The 14,680-nt window shown below is 44.6% G+C and overlaps 1 protein-coding gene across 1 annotated transcript in view; it reads right to left on the reverse strand.

Annotated features, from left to right (window-relative positions):
• The window catches only part of PELP1 (proline, glutamate and leucine rich protein 1), a 28,800-nt gene extending 15,933 nt beyond the window's left edge, over positions 1-12,867 (reverse strand). The window contains exons 1-3 of the mRNA XM_024564825.2: positions 12,461-12,867; positions 624-688; positions 124-229 (exon numbers count right to left, since the gene is read on the reverse strand). Of these exons, the coding sequence (XP_024420593.2) occupies positions 124-229; positions 624-688; positions 12,461-12,709 (420 nt within the window). The 5' untranslated portion in view covers positions 12,710-12,867. The remainder of the gene's footprint in view (positions 1-123; positions 230-623; positions 689-12,460) is intronic.
• Between the last annotated feature and the right edge of the window lie 1,813 nt (positions 12,868-14,680).

A 14,680-nucleotide genomic window follows, 5' to 3' on the forward strand; every position in this document is an offset into this window, starting at 1 on the left:
CTGCTTCAATTATTCTGTCCTCAGAACTGAATGTCCAGCCACAGAGAACATACCATGTCCAGAATGGAGAACAAGGAATGGTTGGAGGAGGGGATGGGGTCAGGGCAACAGCTGTATCCTCACCTGCAAGACCTGCTGAATGCTCCGAAGCCAGGAGACACAGTGCTGCTGGAACATCTCTGTAGAGCTCTCCCCCACCAGCAGAGACAGCAGACAGAGGCCCTCAAACCTTACGGGAGAGACGTGAGTGGTAACAAGTAGGTGGAAGCTACACTTCAGGGAAAGCTATTTACTGCTCTTTCACTCTCACTGGACTAGGGCAAGACTTCCCCTCCAGGTCACTGTGGTTTCTAACTCCTGAAATACTTAGAAGACCTGGAGTGAGGTGCAGGCAGCAAGAAAAGAAGGGAAGAGAGATCATCCCAGATGGGCACAAGAAACTTGGAAGCTGGAATAGTTGATATTCAGCTCAAGTGAGCTCACGGAGAGAACGACATGCCCCAGCCTCTTGGGAATGGAGAAATCTCCTGAATCCATGGGGTGGTGACAATGGATGGACAGATGTATAGCTCACTTCCTAAGGAAACATTCCCCTGGGAAAATAAACAAGGTTAAAGACTTACCGAGTTTTGATAGAACCGAGACGTGCATTACTGAGACCCACCAACGCCGCAACAGCTGAAAGGTTCTAGAAGAAAGAAAACAGAGAAGTGAGTAAGGATCAGGATGCTAGAGATGCAGAATTTCTTCAAGCCCTCCCCTGTCCCAGTATCTATGAAGCCTTTTCTGAAGTCATTCCTCCTTTTGAGGATAAAAGACCATTCCTTAGAGGCCTTCAGCCTTTGTCCTATTTTCAGTAGGTAACACACACAGCAGCCTGTCCCAGAGACTTTCCTCAACTCACTTCTTGCTTGACCCCTTCTCCCACCTTCCACCCAACAAATTAGTGCTATAAAGAGGAGAGCCAAACTCATCCCAGCTGGCAGACCTCAGCCCCTAGCACAGAGGAGACATTCATAACGTTTGCCCAATGGACAGTGAACTCATCTCTTACTCTTCCTCCTTCGCTCCCACACAAATCCCCGCCTCCAGTCCCTGGATTCCTTAGAGCTGTTAAGAATGCCAAGGTAGGCTTCTGGTCAAGATAGGAAAGTAGGTAAATGCTGTGCTCACATCCTCCCATAACCACATCAAAAGTACAACCAAACTACAGAACAACCACCATTGAGAACGGCCTGAAATCTAGCAGAACAGAAGTCCTACAACTAAGGACATATAGAAGAAGCCAGATCGAGACTGGCAGGAGGGCAAAGGTGTGGAACAGGCTGGTCCCGCACCCACCTGTGGTGGTTAAAAATCAGGAGGGATATCTCAGCTGGAGAGGTCACCCCTCAGGAGCAAGGGGTCCCAGCCCCACACCAGGCTCCCCAGCCCAATGTCAGGGAGAGAAGTCCCCATAACTTCTGGCTGCAAAAACCAGCAGAGATTGCAGTTTGGTGAGATGGAGGGCTTCTGCAGTTCCAGCCATTCCTCTTAAAGGGCCCGTGCACAGACTTATTACTCAAACTCACTCACTCTGAGCTCCAGCACTGGAGCAGCAGCTGCAAAGGTGCCAGGGATGTACAGGGAAAAATTGAATTGTCTGGCTGGGAATAAGGGATTAACAGGCAGCCTTCTCCCAAACAGAAGTGTTGGCAGAAGCCATTGTTCCTTTGCTGAGCCCTCTCCCTGCAGGTGCAGGTGGTACCACATCTGAATCTCCACCAACCTAGCTAACACTGTTAACACTAGTTAACCCCACCCTGGTAATTCCCTGATCTTGCCCCACCTAACTTGCCAACCCACCCAAGTGGCTTCCAGTGGCTTTCCCATATAAACAGCCTGTCTAGGCTCATGTCAGACTCTCCTAAAATCCTGCGAAGATCCACAAACCCCCAAAAGGCAGCATCTGGGCTCAGCATGCCCCATCTGGCTAAGCATCTCCAAGAACAGCACTAGCAGCAGCCAGCCTCAGTTCACAACTTAGCCTCTCCCAGCCACCTCCAAGCCCATCACAAACGGCAATCTGCACATCACTTCGTAGCTCACACCAGGTGGTCCCAGCAGAGCACATGCAGCAGCTGACCTTGGCCTGCACCTCCCAAGAGGCCCCAAAACCAACACACCCAGTGGCCAGCTTCAGACCACACCAGAGCACCACCCAACCACCTCCAGAAGTTACACTCTCAAAGGGCAGACTCGACTGGCACCAGAGCCCCAATAAAGCAAATCCTGCTCCCACAGGGTCAACCTATGCCAAACAGTTCCTCCACTATAGTCACAGCCTGTCCTCACAACCAGTCAGCCTGTGGATCAATCCATCCCACTGACACGCCCACAGCAATCAAGGCTGAACTACAACAGGAGGGCACACACGACCCACACAGGGGACACATCTGGAGCACCCAACTCAGGTGACCAGGGCTGGGTCCCACAAGACATGTATCACATAAAGCCACTTTACCAAAATGGGGAGACATGGCAGCTCTACCTAATACACAGAAACAACAGGGAGGCTGCCGAAATGAGGAGACAACGAAACATGGCCCAAATGAAAGAACAGATCAAAACTCCAGGAACAGAGCTAAACAAACTGGAGACAAGCAATCTACCAGATGCAGAGTTCAAAACACTGGCTATATGGACAAAACCAAAGGGGGGTAGGATCAAGGATGGGAAGTGGGGATGGCTTGTGGGGGGGCAGGGGAGGGAAATGGAGACAACTGTACTTGAACACCAATAAAAAAAAGTGACTTAGCTTTGTTCTACATGGTATTACCTTGACTCATCTGGACCTGGGTTTAACTTTTTGAATAAGGACTTTACCAATCTATCTTTACCTAAAATATTCCCAGTTCACCCTTGCAGTGTGGAAATGATAAAAACTCAGTTGTTTTTTGCTGAAAAACAAAACAAAACACTGGTTCTAAGGATGTTTGATGAACTCAGTGAGAACGTTAACAAAGAGATAGAAAACATAAAAATGAACCAGTCAGAAATTAAGAATACAGAAACTGAAATGAAAAATAATATATTAGAGGGAATCAACAGTAGATTAGATGATGCAGAGGATCAAATCAGCAATTTGGAAGATAGCAGAAAACACCCTATCAGAACAGCAAAAAGAAAAAAGAATACAAAAAAAATGAGGATAATTTAAGGGACCTCTGGGACAACTTCAAGGACACCAACAATTGCATCATGGGGTTACCAGGAGAAGAGCGAGAGCAAGGAATTAAAAGGAAATACTCATGGATTCAATATATATTTATTTAACATCTACTTCATGTGAGACATTGTTTTAGATGCGGGGGGGGGGGGAGCTTATTTTCTAATTAGAAAAGACAGAAAATAAACAAATGACCAAATAATAAATAGTAAGTTGGATGGTGCTAAGTGCCATAAGGAAGAATAAAGTAGACTAAGGAAGGGAGGGAAAGGCTGGACTAGGAGAGAGAACATTTGACGCAGAGTGGGCACAAGAGCTCTCTCTAAAAAGGCCATTTGAGCAGAGACCTAAAGGAGAATGAGGGCAAGAAACACTGATACCCTCATACACTGCTGATAAGGAGGTAAAAAGATGCAGTCACTTTGGAAAACAGTCTAGCAGTCCTCAGAAAGTTTTACAGAGCCTTGGCCAGGTATTTTAGTTGGTCAGAGCATCATCCCAATCCTCCAAGGTTGTGGTTCGATCCACGGTCAGAACGCATACAAGAATCAAACAACAAATGCATAAATAAGGGAAACAACAAATTGATGATCCTCTCTCTCCCCCACCTTTCCTCTCTCTCTCCCCCAATCTTCCTTTCTCTCTCCAAAATCATAAGAAAAAGACAACTTTTTAAACAGGGTTATACATAGAGTCACCCACATGACCCAGCAATTCCACCCTAGGTACATGCAAGAGATATAAATGAGAACGTGTTCTCACAAGAACCTGTACATGAACACTGACAGCGGCATCACTCACAATAGTCAAAACATGGAAACCACCCAAATGGACATGTCAATTGATGAATATATGAACAAAATGTAGTACATCCATACAATGGACTATGCTCAGACATAAAAAGGAATAATGTTCTGAGACACTGATGAGCCTTAAAACATTACACTAAGTGAAGAAAGCCAGACCCAAAAGGCCACATATACCGTGTGATACATTTATATGAAATGGTAAAAATAGGCAAAGCTATAGAGACAAAAAGTAAATTAGTGGTTGCCCAGGTCTGAAGGGCAGGGAAGGGGTAGGGGATAATAGGGAGTGACTACCAATGGCAGTTTCCTTTAAAAAAAAAAATAGTTTCTTTTATTGATTCCAGAGAGAGGGGAAGGGAGGGAGGAGAGGGAGAGAAACATCTGTGAGAGAGATACATCGATTGCCTCCTGCATACATCCCAACTGGGGAACCCACCTACAACCCAGACACGTGTCCTGACCGGGAATCGAACCTGTGACCCTTCAGTCTGCAGGACGAAGCCCAACCAACTGAGCCATACCAGCCAAGGCTATTGTTTCCTTTTGAAGTGATGAAAATATCCTAAAACTGATCTTGGTGGTGGGTGCATAACTCTACAAATAAAACTAAAAAGCATTGAATTGTACACTTTAAATGGATGGACTGTATGGTATGCCAATTATATATCATTAAAGCTGGTTTAAAAAAAACAGTATATTGTTACCCCCCCCTCCCCCCCCCCCACACAAAAGGCAAAGTATTCCAGGCAGAGGAGAGAAGAGCATAGGCTGTGAGATGACGGCACATCTGGCAGAGCGGACTGACTAGAGAAAAGTGAGTGAGAGAGAGGGGAGTGATAAAAAATGAAGGTCCCAGCAGCAGGGCCAGACCTTGTAGGGTCATAGAGGCAACTGCTGACTTTTACTCTAAGTAAGATCAAAGTCATGGGGACAGAAAGGAGTGATATTGTCTGACCTGTGATTTCTTTTTTAAAACACCTCAGTTCCCTTATTGAGAAGGTGGAAGCAGACAGAAGTAGGAAGCTGTTGTAATAACACAGGAGAGAGACGATGCAGCTTAAGGAGCATGGTGAAGGTGGGGATACAAAGCATCAAATTCTGGATATATTCTGAAGGTAAAGCCAATGTGGTAACAAAATGGATATCGGTGGGAAGTAAAGGTAAAGATTAATTCCAAGGTTTTTCACTTGAGCGATTAGCTATTTACTAAGGAAAGGAATACTGCAGGAGGAGCAGATTTGCGGGGTGAGAATCAGTTAAGTTTCAGATATGTTAAATCCAGGATATCTATTAACATCACAATGGAGATGCCCACAGATGTTGGGTAAGTAAGTCTGGACTTAGGATAAATCCTGGTTAGAGTATGAATTTGGGAGTTGTCAGTCATGAAGCTGGATCGGCTCACCAAGGGAGTGAAAACAGAGCAGTACAAGGACACTCAGAAGTCAGAAACGTGAGGAGGAACCAGTAAAGATGACTTGAAAGGAGCAACCAGAATAGTAACAGGAGAATCAAGACAGAGTGGTATTCCAGAAGCCAAGCAAGGGAAACTTTCCAAGAAGGGAGTGATCGGCCCTGACCGACGTGGCTCAGCTGGCTGGGCGTCAGCTGGGTTCCTGGTCAGGGCACAGTGGGTCACACAGGCAACCAGTCGATGTTTCTCTCTCGTACCCATGTTTCCTTCCCTCTTGTTCTCCTTTGCTTCTCTCTAAAAATATATAAAACCTTTTTAAAAAAATTAAAATAAAATAACTATCCTGTACTCTTGAAAAAATGTCAAGATCATAAAACAAGGACTTTTTAAAGATGATCTGAGAAACTACTTCAGATTAAAGAAAACTAGAGACATGACAAATAAATGCAATGTGACGCCAGAGCGGATCCTGGACTAGACATTTTCCTTGTGCTACAAAACACCTTCGAGACACTTCAGATTAAATCATTTATTATATCAACGTTAATTTTCTGATTTTGCTGACAGAATGTGGTTACATAAAAGAACATCCTGTTTTTAAGGGAATAAACGCTTAAGTAGTTACAGGTAAAAGGCCTGACGCCTGCAACTTACTCCTCCACAGACCCACAAAAAATATGCACAGGGAATGCTAAAGCAAGTATGCACTGAAAATGTTAACATTTGGGGAATATGAGTGAACGGTACATAGAGATTCTTTGAACTAGTCTTTCAAATTTTCTATAAATTTTAAATTACTTCAAAATAATGTTATTAAAGAAAGAATGGGAGAAGACTCAAAGGCAGCAAGTATAAATAACTCATTTGAGTTTTCCCATAAAGGGAAGCAGAGAAATAGGAAAGGAGCTAAAGGAGGATTTTTTTTTTTAAAGCAGGTATGAACTGTATGCTGATAAAAATGACCCAACAGACTTCTAGCCAAGATGCAGGCGTAGGCAGACACACTGTGCCTCCTCGCACAACCAAAAGAAGAACAACAAATTTAAAAACAAACAACAACCAGAAGTGACAGAAAATCGAACTGTATAGAAGTCCAACAACCAAGGAGTTAAAGAAGAAACATTCATCCAGATGGGTAGGAGGGATGGAGACGGGCAGCCAGGCAGGGAGGACTCTCGAAAGGCAGTGGCTGGAGGACCTGCGAGGTGGCAGCTGGCAGACAGGGCAGTCCCACATTCGCGCACAGATAAACCAGGAGGAACAAATGGGGAGAGAGACAGACTGTGCAACCCAGGGTTCCAGCATGGGGAAATAAAGCCTAAAAGCCTCTGACTTAAAACTCCTGTGGGGGTTGAGGCAGCAGCGGGAGAAACTCCCAGCCTCACAGGAGAGCTCGTTGGAGAGACCCACAGGGTCCTAGAACGTATACAAACTGACCCACCCAGGAATCAGCACCAGAAGGGCCCAATTTGATTGTGGGTAGCGGGGGAAGTGACTGAAAACCGGCAGAGAGTGAAGCAAGCAGCATTGCTCCCTCTCGGACCCCTCCCCCACATACAGAGCCACAAGGCAAAGTAGTGGGTTGCTCCACCCTGGTGAACACCTGAGGCTACGCCCCTCACTATGTAACAGGCCCACAGAGACCAAAAAAAAAAAAAAAAAAAAAAAGGGCCCAAATGAAAGCACAGATCAAAGCTCCAGAAAAAAATACAACTAAGCATTGAAGAGACAGTCAATCTATCAGATGCACAGTTCAAAACACTGGTAATCAGGACACTCACAGAATTGGTTGAATATGGGCACAAATAAGGAAAAAATGAAGGCTATGCTAAGTGAAATAAAGGAAAATGTACAGGGAACCAACAGTGATGGGAAGGAAACCGGGACTCAAATCAATGGTGTGGACCAGAAGGAAGAAAGAAACATTCAACCAGAATAGAATAAAGAAACAAGAATTCAAAAAAATGAGGAGAGGCTTAGGAACCTGCAGAACATCTTTAAACGTTCCAACAGCTGAATTATAGGGATGCCAGGAGAAGAAGAAGAAGAAGTTGAACTTATCTGAACAAATAATGAAGGAGAACTTCCCTAATCTGGAAAAGGAAATAAGACTTCCAAGAAGTCCAAGAAGCTCAGAGAGTCCCAAAGAAGTTGGACCCAAGGAAGCACACACCAAGGCACACCATAATTACATTACCCAAGTCTAAAGATAAGGAGAGAATCTTAAAAGCAGCAAGAGAAAAGGAGATGGTTACCTACAAAGGAGTTCCCATAAGACTGTCAGCTGATTTCTCAAAAGAAACTTTGCAGGCAAGAAGGGGCTGGAAAGAAGTACTCAAAGACATGAAAGGCAAGGACCTACATCCAAGATGACTCTATCCAGCAAAGCTTTCATTTAGAATGGAAGGGCAGATAAAGTGCTTCCCAGATAAGGTAGAGTTAAAGGAGTTCATCATCACCAAGCCCTTATTCTATGAAATGTTAACGGGACTTATCTAAGAAAAAAAAGATTTAAAAAATGAACAGTAAAATGACAACAAACTCACAGGTATTAACAACTAAACCTAAAACAAAAACAAAAACAAACTAAGCAAACAACTAGAACAGGAACAGAATCACAGAAATGGAGATCATATGGAGGGTTATCAGCGGGGGAGTGGGAAGAAGAGAGGGGGAGAAAAGGTACAGGGAGTAAGTAGCATAAATGGTAGGCAGAAAATAGACAGGGGGAGGGTAAAAATAGTATGGGAAATGTAGAAGCCAAAGAACTTATATGTAAGACCCATGGACATGAACTAAAGGGGGGGATGCAGGTGAAAGGGGGGTGCAGGGGGGAGAGGAATAAAGGGGGGTAAATAAGACAACTGTAACAGCATAATCAATAGATTTTTTTTAGTGACCCAACAGAGAAGGAAAATCTGATGATGGAGAAGTGGAGAGAACTGCTGAAGCAATGTGCTTGTGTAAGCAGAGAAGGAATACATCTGGTGCATAAGCAGAGGACTGGCCTTAGGAGTATGGACCAGTTCATCCCTGGTAATGGGAGGGAAGGCAGGGCATATGAGCAGAGATGCAGTAAAGCCAGCAGACACCGTGGTGGGAGCCTATGGGAATTCCCATCTTCCTGTCTCTACTTTCTCAGTGAAATGGGAAGCGAGGTCATTGGCTTAGAGCAAAGACGGAAGGAAGTAATCAGAGGTTGTCTAGGAATGCAGAAATGTGAATGGCTTGCTAGGCAACACTAAGGGTCCACTTGGGATGATGATGGCCATGAATGTAAAGTGAGACCAGTCAGCAAAGACACATGTTTTTCTCCAGCTATGCTGAGCAGTGCAGGTGCAGGCAAGAAGGAACCGAGTTGGATTAAACAAAGACAGGGCATGCCAGGCAAGTTCAATGAAGAGAAAGGGAAAAGGAAGTGATTACAATACAATGTAAACTGGATAGAAGGAAAGAGAGAACATGACAGATTAATAAATGAGTTAATTTCTTTCAATCAGTGACAAATGCTAGGAAAGAAACAAAACAGGACAATGTGAAAGAGAATGACTGGAACAGAAAATACTGCTTCATTTTACAAAGGGGCAGTCTGAAATGGCGACATGCAAGCTGAAACCTAAATGAGAAGCTCACCTTTCCATGAGTTGCCCAGCAAAGAGTGAAGGAACTGATGAGCGGTGGCCTCACGTGCTCCAGAAAGAGGTTAGCTTGGGTGGCTGGAGTATGGCTAAGACTGGGAGGGAGTCACATGAAATGAGGTCAAGAGGTAAGCAGAGGCCACATTATGTAGGGTCTTGTGCAACGATGAGTTACTGTACACTTTTAAGCAAAACAACACTGTACTCTTACTGATTTTTAAAAAGATAACTGGCCACTAACTAAAGAATGGGACAGTACAAAGTCCTGGGGATAAAAGGCAGAACAAGTCCCTCAAAGCACATGCAGTTATAGGAGAAATGAGATCTGAGATTTGCTTTAAATGCTGCAGGTGGGGGGGAAAGGCAGAGTGGGGGTGGTGGGAACTGAACAACATTGGTAAAATGTTCATTGTTAAATGTGGGTGAAGACAGCATAGGGTGAGATGGTTCAAAATACTATTTTTTCTACTTTTGTATAATCTGAAATTCTCCATAAGTTGTTTAATTACATACAAAACAAATTAAAGCAAGTTGTGTGGGTATGGAGGAGGGAGGCTGTATATATATGTGAAAAGAATAAACAGACAATTTCAATATGCTGTACTAAAGAACAGCTAACCACAGCTGGTTTGGGAAGGCTTCCCAAAGGCAGTTACAAATAAGCAGAGACTTGAAAAGATCTGGGGAGGTAGGCAGCACAGGAAGAGATTCTAAGCTGAGTACAGTAAATGCAAAGTCCCGAAGGGAAGAAAGCCCAGGTACTGAGGACTTTAAAAGGCAGCAAACATGAATAGAATTTTCCTTCCAAAACTTCATTTCAGTCGCTGTGTGGGAAATGGATTAAAAAGAGCAAGAGTGGAAACAACTTTCAGCCAAGATGGAGACACAGGTAAACACGCCTCACCTCTACACACAACTAGAGCAAAAAATACAACTAGGCTACAAAAAAAAATATCACCCAGAATTGTCAGAAAATCGAGCTGTGTGCAAGTCCAACAAGTAAGGATTTAAAGAAGCGACGTTCATCCAGACGGGTAGGAGGGGCAGAGACACAGAGAAAGTAGAGAGGGTAGAGATGCGTAGGAAGGCAGAGGCGGGAACTGGCAATACCACATCCTGGTGTGGTGGATAAAAAACAGGAGGGATACCTCAGGAGCGAGGGATCCCAGCCCCAGTGCAGACCACCCAGCCCAGGGTTCCAGAGCCGGGAAGATAAGTCCCCATAACTTCTAGCTATAAAAACCAGTGGGGGTTAGGGCAGTGGAAGAAACTACTAGTTTCTCAAAAGACTCCTCTTAATGGGCCCACAATGGACTTAGGGCTCATGCAGACCTACCCTCTTTGGGATTCAGCACCAGGGCAACAGCTGGAAGGGCACCAGTGGCATATGGGGAGAAAGCGAAGTGTAAGAGCCAGGAGACAGCTTCCTCCCAGGCAAAACTCCAGAGGTCTGGCAACGGCATTGTCCCCTCTGCAAGCCCTCCCCCACACAGAGCAACAGAGCAGTGACACAGGTTGCCTGGCCCTGGCGATTACCAAAGGCTCTGCCCCATACAACTTAACCAATCAATGGATCTTTTTCTCTCCAAGCCTACTTACTTTCATTATTCATCTTCACTAGACTAGAAATTCTCTGAGGGAATTTCCCTTATTTATCTACCTAAAGATAAGGAATAGTGGCTAACATACAACAAATACTCAGTAAATGTTCATTGAATGAAAATCTATGGAGATGCAAAGGAAACCATACAGTTCCACATATTGAAGACCCAATGCCAGAGACATAAGTAGAAAAAAAATTCAAGGCAGGATATACCCAAAAATGTGGTACAGACAATAGTAAAGGGAGGAGTCCGGTTTCCCACATTACTCTTTTCTTCTTTATTCAAAATTGTACTAGACTTTAGACACTTAGAGAAAATAAACAAGACATTAAGTTCACATGGCTCACCGGAGGGAGGAGAGTAAGACTTGAAAGAGATGATGAAAGAAATCACATATTTACTGGCAGAATAGATGATATTTCAAAAATACTTAGGAATCACATGAATCAGAGGAGGAGGATTTAGAAGGAAAATACACAATCAGCTCCTGCTTCTTAAACTGGGCGGACAGCAGAAGCATGGTTCTGGCATCCTCAACAATGAGGAGTGAGGTTAATATAATAAATGAGGTTATACCCCCCATAAAATTAGGGCTAAGATAACTGAACCACCCAGCAGGTTGTGGCAACCCTCTTCCTGGAAAGAAGCATAGCGCTGGGAAGGTCCCAGTAACAAAGACTGGACAAAGAAGACCCCATGTACATTGGTCTTGAAGAATGGGGAAAATTTGTGGGAGGACTGGGGGAAGTATGGAGGGCAAGAGATACTACCATAGGCTCATAAATGCCTACCATAGGTTAGACATGTTATGTATTCTTAGAATCAGTGCCTTTAGCTGGGCAAGATGGAGGTTCAAGCTGGGATGGGGGCAATGACAACGATATGGAAAAGAGTAGACAGACCTAAAAACTACTCAGAGGATAAATAAAATCAATAGGACCTGACAGAGTGCATATGAAGATGTGTGAGCAAGAAAAAAAGTGTTCAGATGGATGACACTTAGGTTTCTAATTACAGAACAAAATAGATACTAGTTTCTACCCATAGTACATCCAAAGAACCTTTCTAAGCCAGATTAAGAAGCTCTGCATGGTCTGTCCACTACGCACTCACCGTACCAGCTTCACAGCGCCCACTCTTTCCCTCCACCTAAGCTTCAAGCATAATGACCTTCTTTTCAGTTCCTTCCTACCACAGGGCCTTTCCACACGAGCTTTGCACTGATTGAACCACCCTCCCCATTTTCTCTTACCCAACCCCTACTCATCTTTGGGGGTCTCAGCTTAAACTCCAATACCTCTAAGCTAATTCTCCAGATGAGGTTAGAGGTTCCCTACTATACAATGCTCAGAGTGTTTTATAACTATGAGCATTTGTTCATCGCCATCGCATTCTACAACTAACTGAAGGGTCCAGTAGTTGGCTTTCAGTAAATATTCACTTATTGAATACGTCCATTCACTCAGTATAAAAAATCCCCCAAACAGATCCTGCCGGAGGAAAAAGAAGCTAAACATCATAGATCTAGTGAGTGGAGCAGCCTGGAATGTGTGACTACCAATAGCCTAGGAACAGAAAAATGAGACCCATATTCTCCCGACTTTCTACTCGTGACTGATAAAGGAAAAAATGCGTGAATTTCGTGCAGACTGATATCGTATTCACTTTCTGCCCCCAGCTCTCCCTCCCTCCACCTCCCTTAGAAGCTGCAGTTCAGCGTGAACCTGGCGTAGACTTGCTACACCAACCTTCCAACAGGGCCGCGGACGTGCGGCACACTGACTCACCTGGGCCCCGCCCACCGTCCCATGCAGCCGCAATAAGCGCATGAGTCCGGGCAAATGTGGGGCCGAGCGGACTGGGGGATGCACAGGAGGTACAGCGGAGCCCGTTCGCGGCTGGAGCAACCCGGACACGCTCTCCAGCAGCAGCATTCGGAGACGCGGGCCTGAGCCTACCGCCGAAAGACCCCCGGTCCCGCCAGAAGCCCCAGCCGCGGAGCCCGCAGAGGGCCCACTAAGAACGGCTGCGGCCATCTTCACCGGGGTCTAGTGGTGGCGTGGCGCGATGACGCAAACACACCGCGACGGACGCCTCGCGCGCAGAAGGAGTGAGAAGAGGGTTGTGGTCTTGTACAACCGGTGCGCAAAGATTGGACTCTGGGTTCTGGCTGGGAGAGAGCATGCGCTGAAAGGAGGACGGGGAAGCCGGGCCGGGAGTGTTTAGCTCAAGGGCTGTGAAAGGCTGGTGGGTGGGGCGGCCCGGGGGCGGTCCGGGGGCGGTCCAGTGGCAGTTAGGGAACACGTGGCCGGGACCGAAGGCGCCGGAGTCCGAAAGGTATCCGTTCAAAAAACAGTCTCCAACACTTTCGCTCTAGGGAACACTGATACCTAAGGAACTGGCCCGTTATTTGAAATCACAGACAATTTAAACTACATTTACAACTGCAGAACTGACACAACACACTCCTTGAAAATTTAAAAAGATAAATCTAGTATTGGGATGATGTATAAAGCATAGAACACTATTCTGTATGGTTGGCGGAGTAAATTGATGCAAACTTTCTAGACAGCACTTTTATTTACGTTTTTTTCATCTGAGGTGATACTGATTAACAGAATTATACAGGTTTCAGGTGCACAATTCTACAACACATCATCTGTACACTATATTGTGTGTTCTCTACCCCAAATCACTAGAGTCACCCCATTCTGCCAGTTCCCGTCAAAATTAAAAATAGGTATTCTTTTTCATCTGGCACATTCATTTATTCATTCAACAAATATTTACTGAGCACCTTTTAAGGTGCCAGGCACCATTCTAAGTGATGATAATAAAATAGTGAAGAAGCCCTGGCCAGGTGGTTCAGTTGGTTGGAGCGTGGTCCCAAGCACAAAAAGGAAAAAAAAAGTTTCAGGTTCAAATCCCAGTTGTGGCACATACCTAGGTTGCAGGGTCAATCCCCCAGTCATGGTGTGGTGAGTACAAAAGGCAACCAATTCATGTTTCTTCCTCTCTCTCTCTTCCCCAGCACCTCCTCTCTCTAAAATCAATAGACATGTCCTCAGGTGAGGATTAAAAAGAAAAGAAATAGTGAAGAAGACAAGACTATCTCTAGAGAGAAGAGATAGTCAATAAATAAGAAAGTAAATCTTGGATAGTGCTATTTAAAAAGTTCTTTTAAAAATTAAATATGGTAATATGTTAGAGGATGACATGGATTGGAGTGGGAACTTGAAAGCCCTCCCTAAAGTTGGCAAGATGGTGTCATTCATAGAGAGTCAAAGGAAAGTTTCTATAGGCAGAAGCAGCAGTATGTACAAAGGCTGTGATGTGGGAATGGGTTTGCTGGAGGATAGAGAGGGCTAGTTTGGCTCAAGAATAGAGAAAGAGAGGAAGAATGATTGATGCATGTGGTATGTGTTAAAGTCAGGGAGGTGGGCATGGATCAAATCATGAGGATTCTAGAAGGCTTAGGCAAAAAGATGGGGTTTCATTCACAGAATATTTGGAATCCACTTAAGGGCTTTAAGCAGGCAGTGACAAGAACTGACTTACATTTGCAAAGATCACTCTGGTTGCTATGTGGACAAGGAACTTAGAGGGCCAAGAGGGAAGCAAGGAGAGCAATAAAGAAGCCACTGTAAGAGGCCATCATAACAGGCCAGGTAAGAGAGAATGGTGACTGGGACCAGAGCAGCATTGGAGATGGAGAAATAGAGAAGAAATAACCCAAAGTGTTAATGTATTTTGGAGGCAGAATGCCAGGACTTGGAGAAGGATTAGACAGAGGGCAGTATGAGAGGGAAAGAGATGACCCTTGGATTTTACTTTAATTAGATTAAAATTATTAGATTACTTCTGTGCACAAAAAAGTCCCATTGTTATTTGATATGACATTAAACTTGTAGACAATTTTCAGTGAAACGACATCTTTATAATGATGTGTTTTCTCACCTAAAATGGGATATATCTCTTCTGTTCTTTCTGGCCATTAATATGTTACT

The sequence above is a fragment of the Desmodus rotundus genome, chromosome 9 (assembly GCF_022682495.2).
Source record: "Desmodus rotundus isolate HL8 chromosome 9, HLdesRot8A.1, whole genome shotgun sequence".
NCBI classification, from domain to species: Eukaryota; Metazoa; Chordata; class Mammalia; order Chiroptera; family Phyllostomidae; genus Desmodus; species Desmodus rotundus.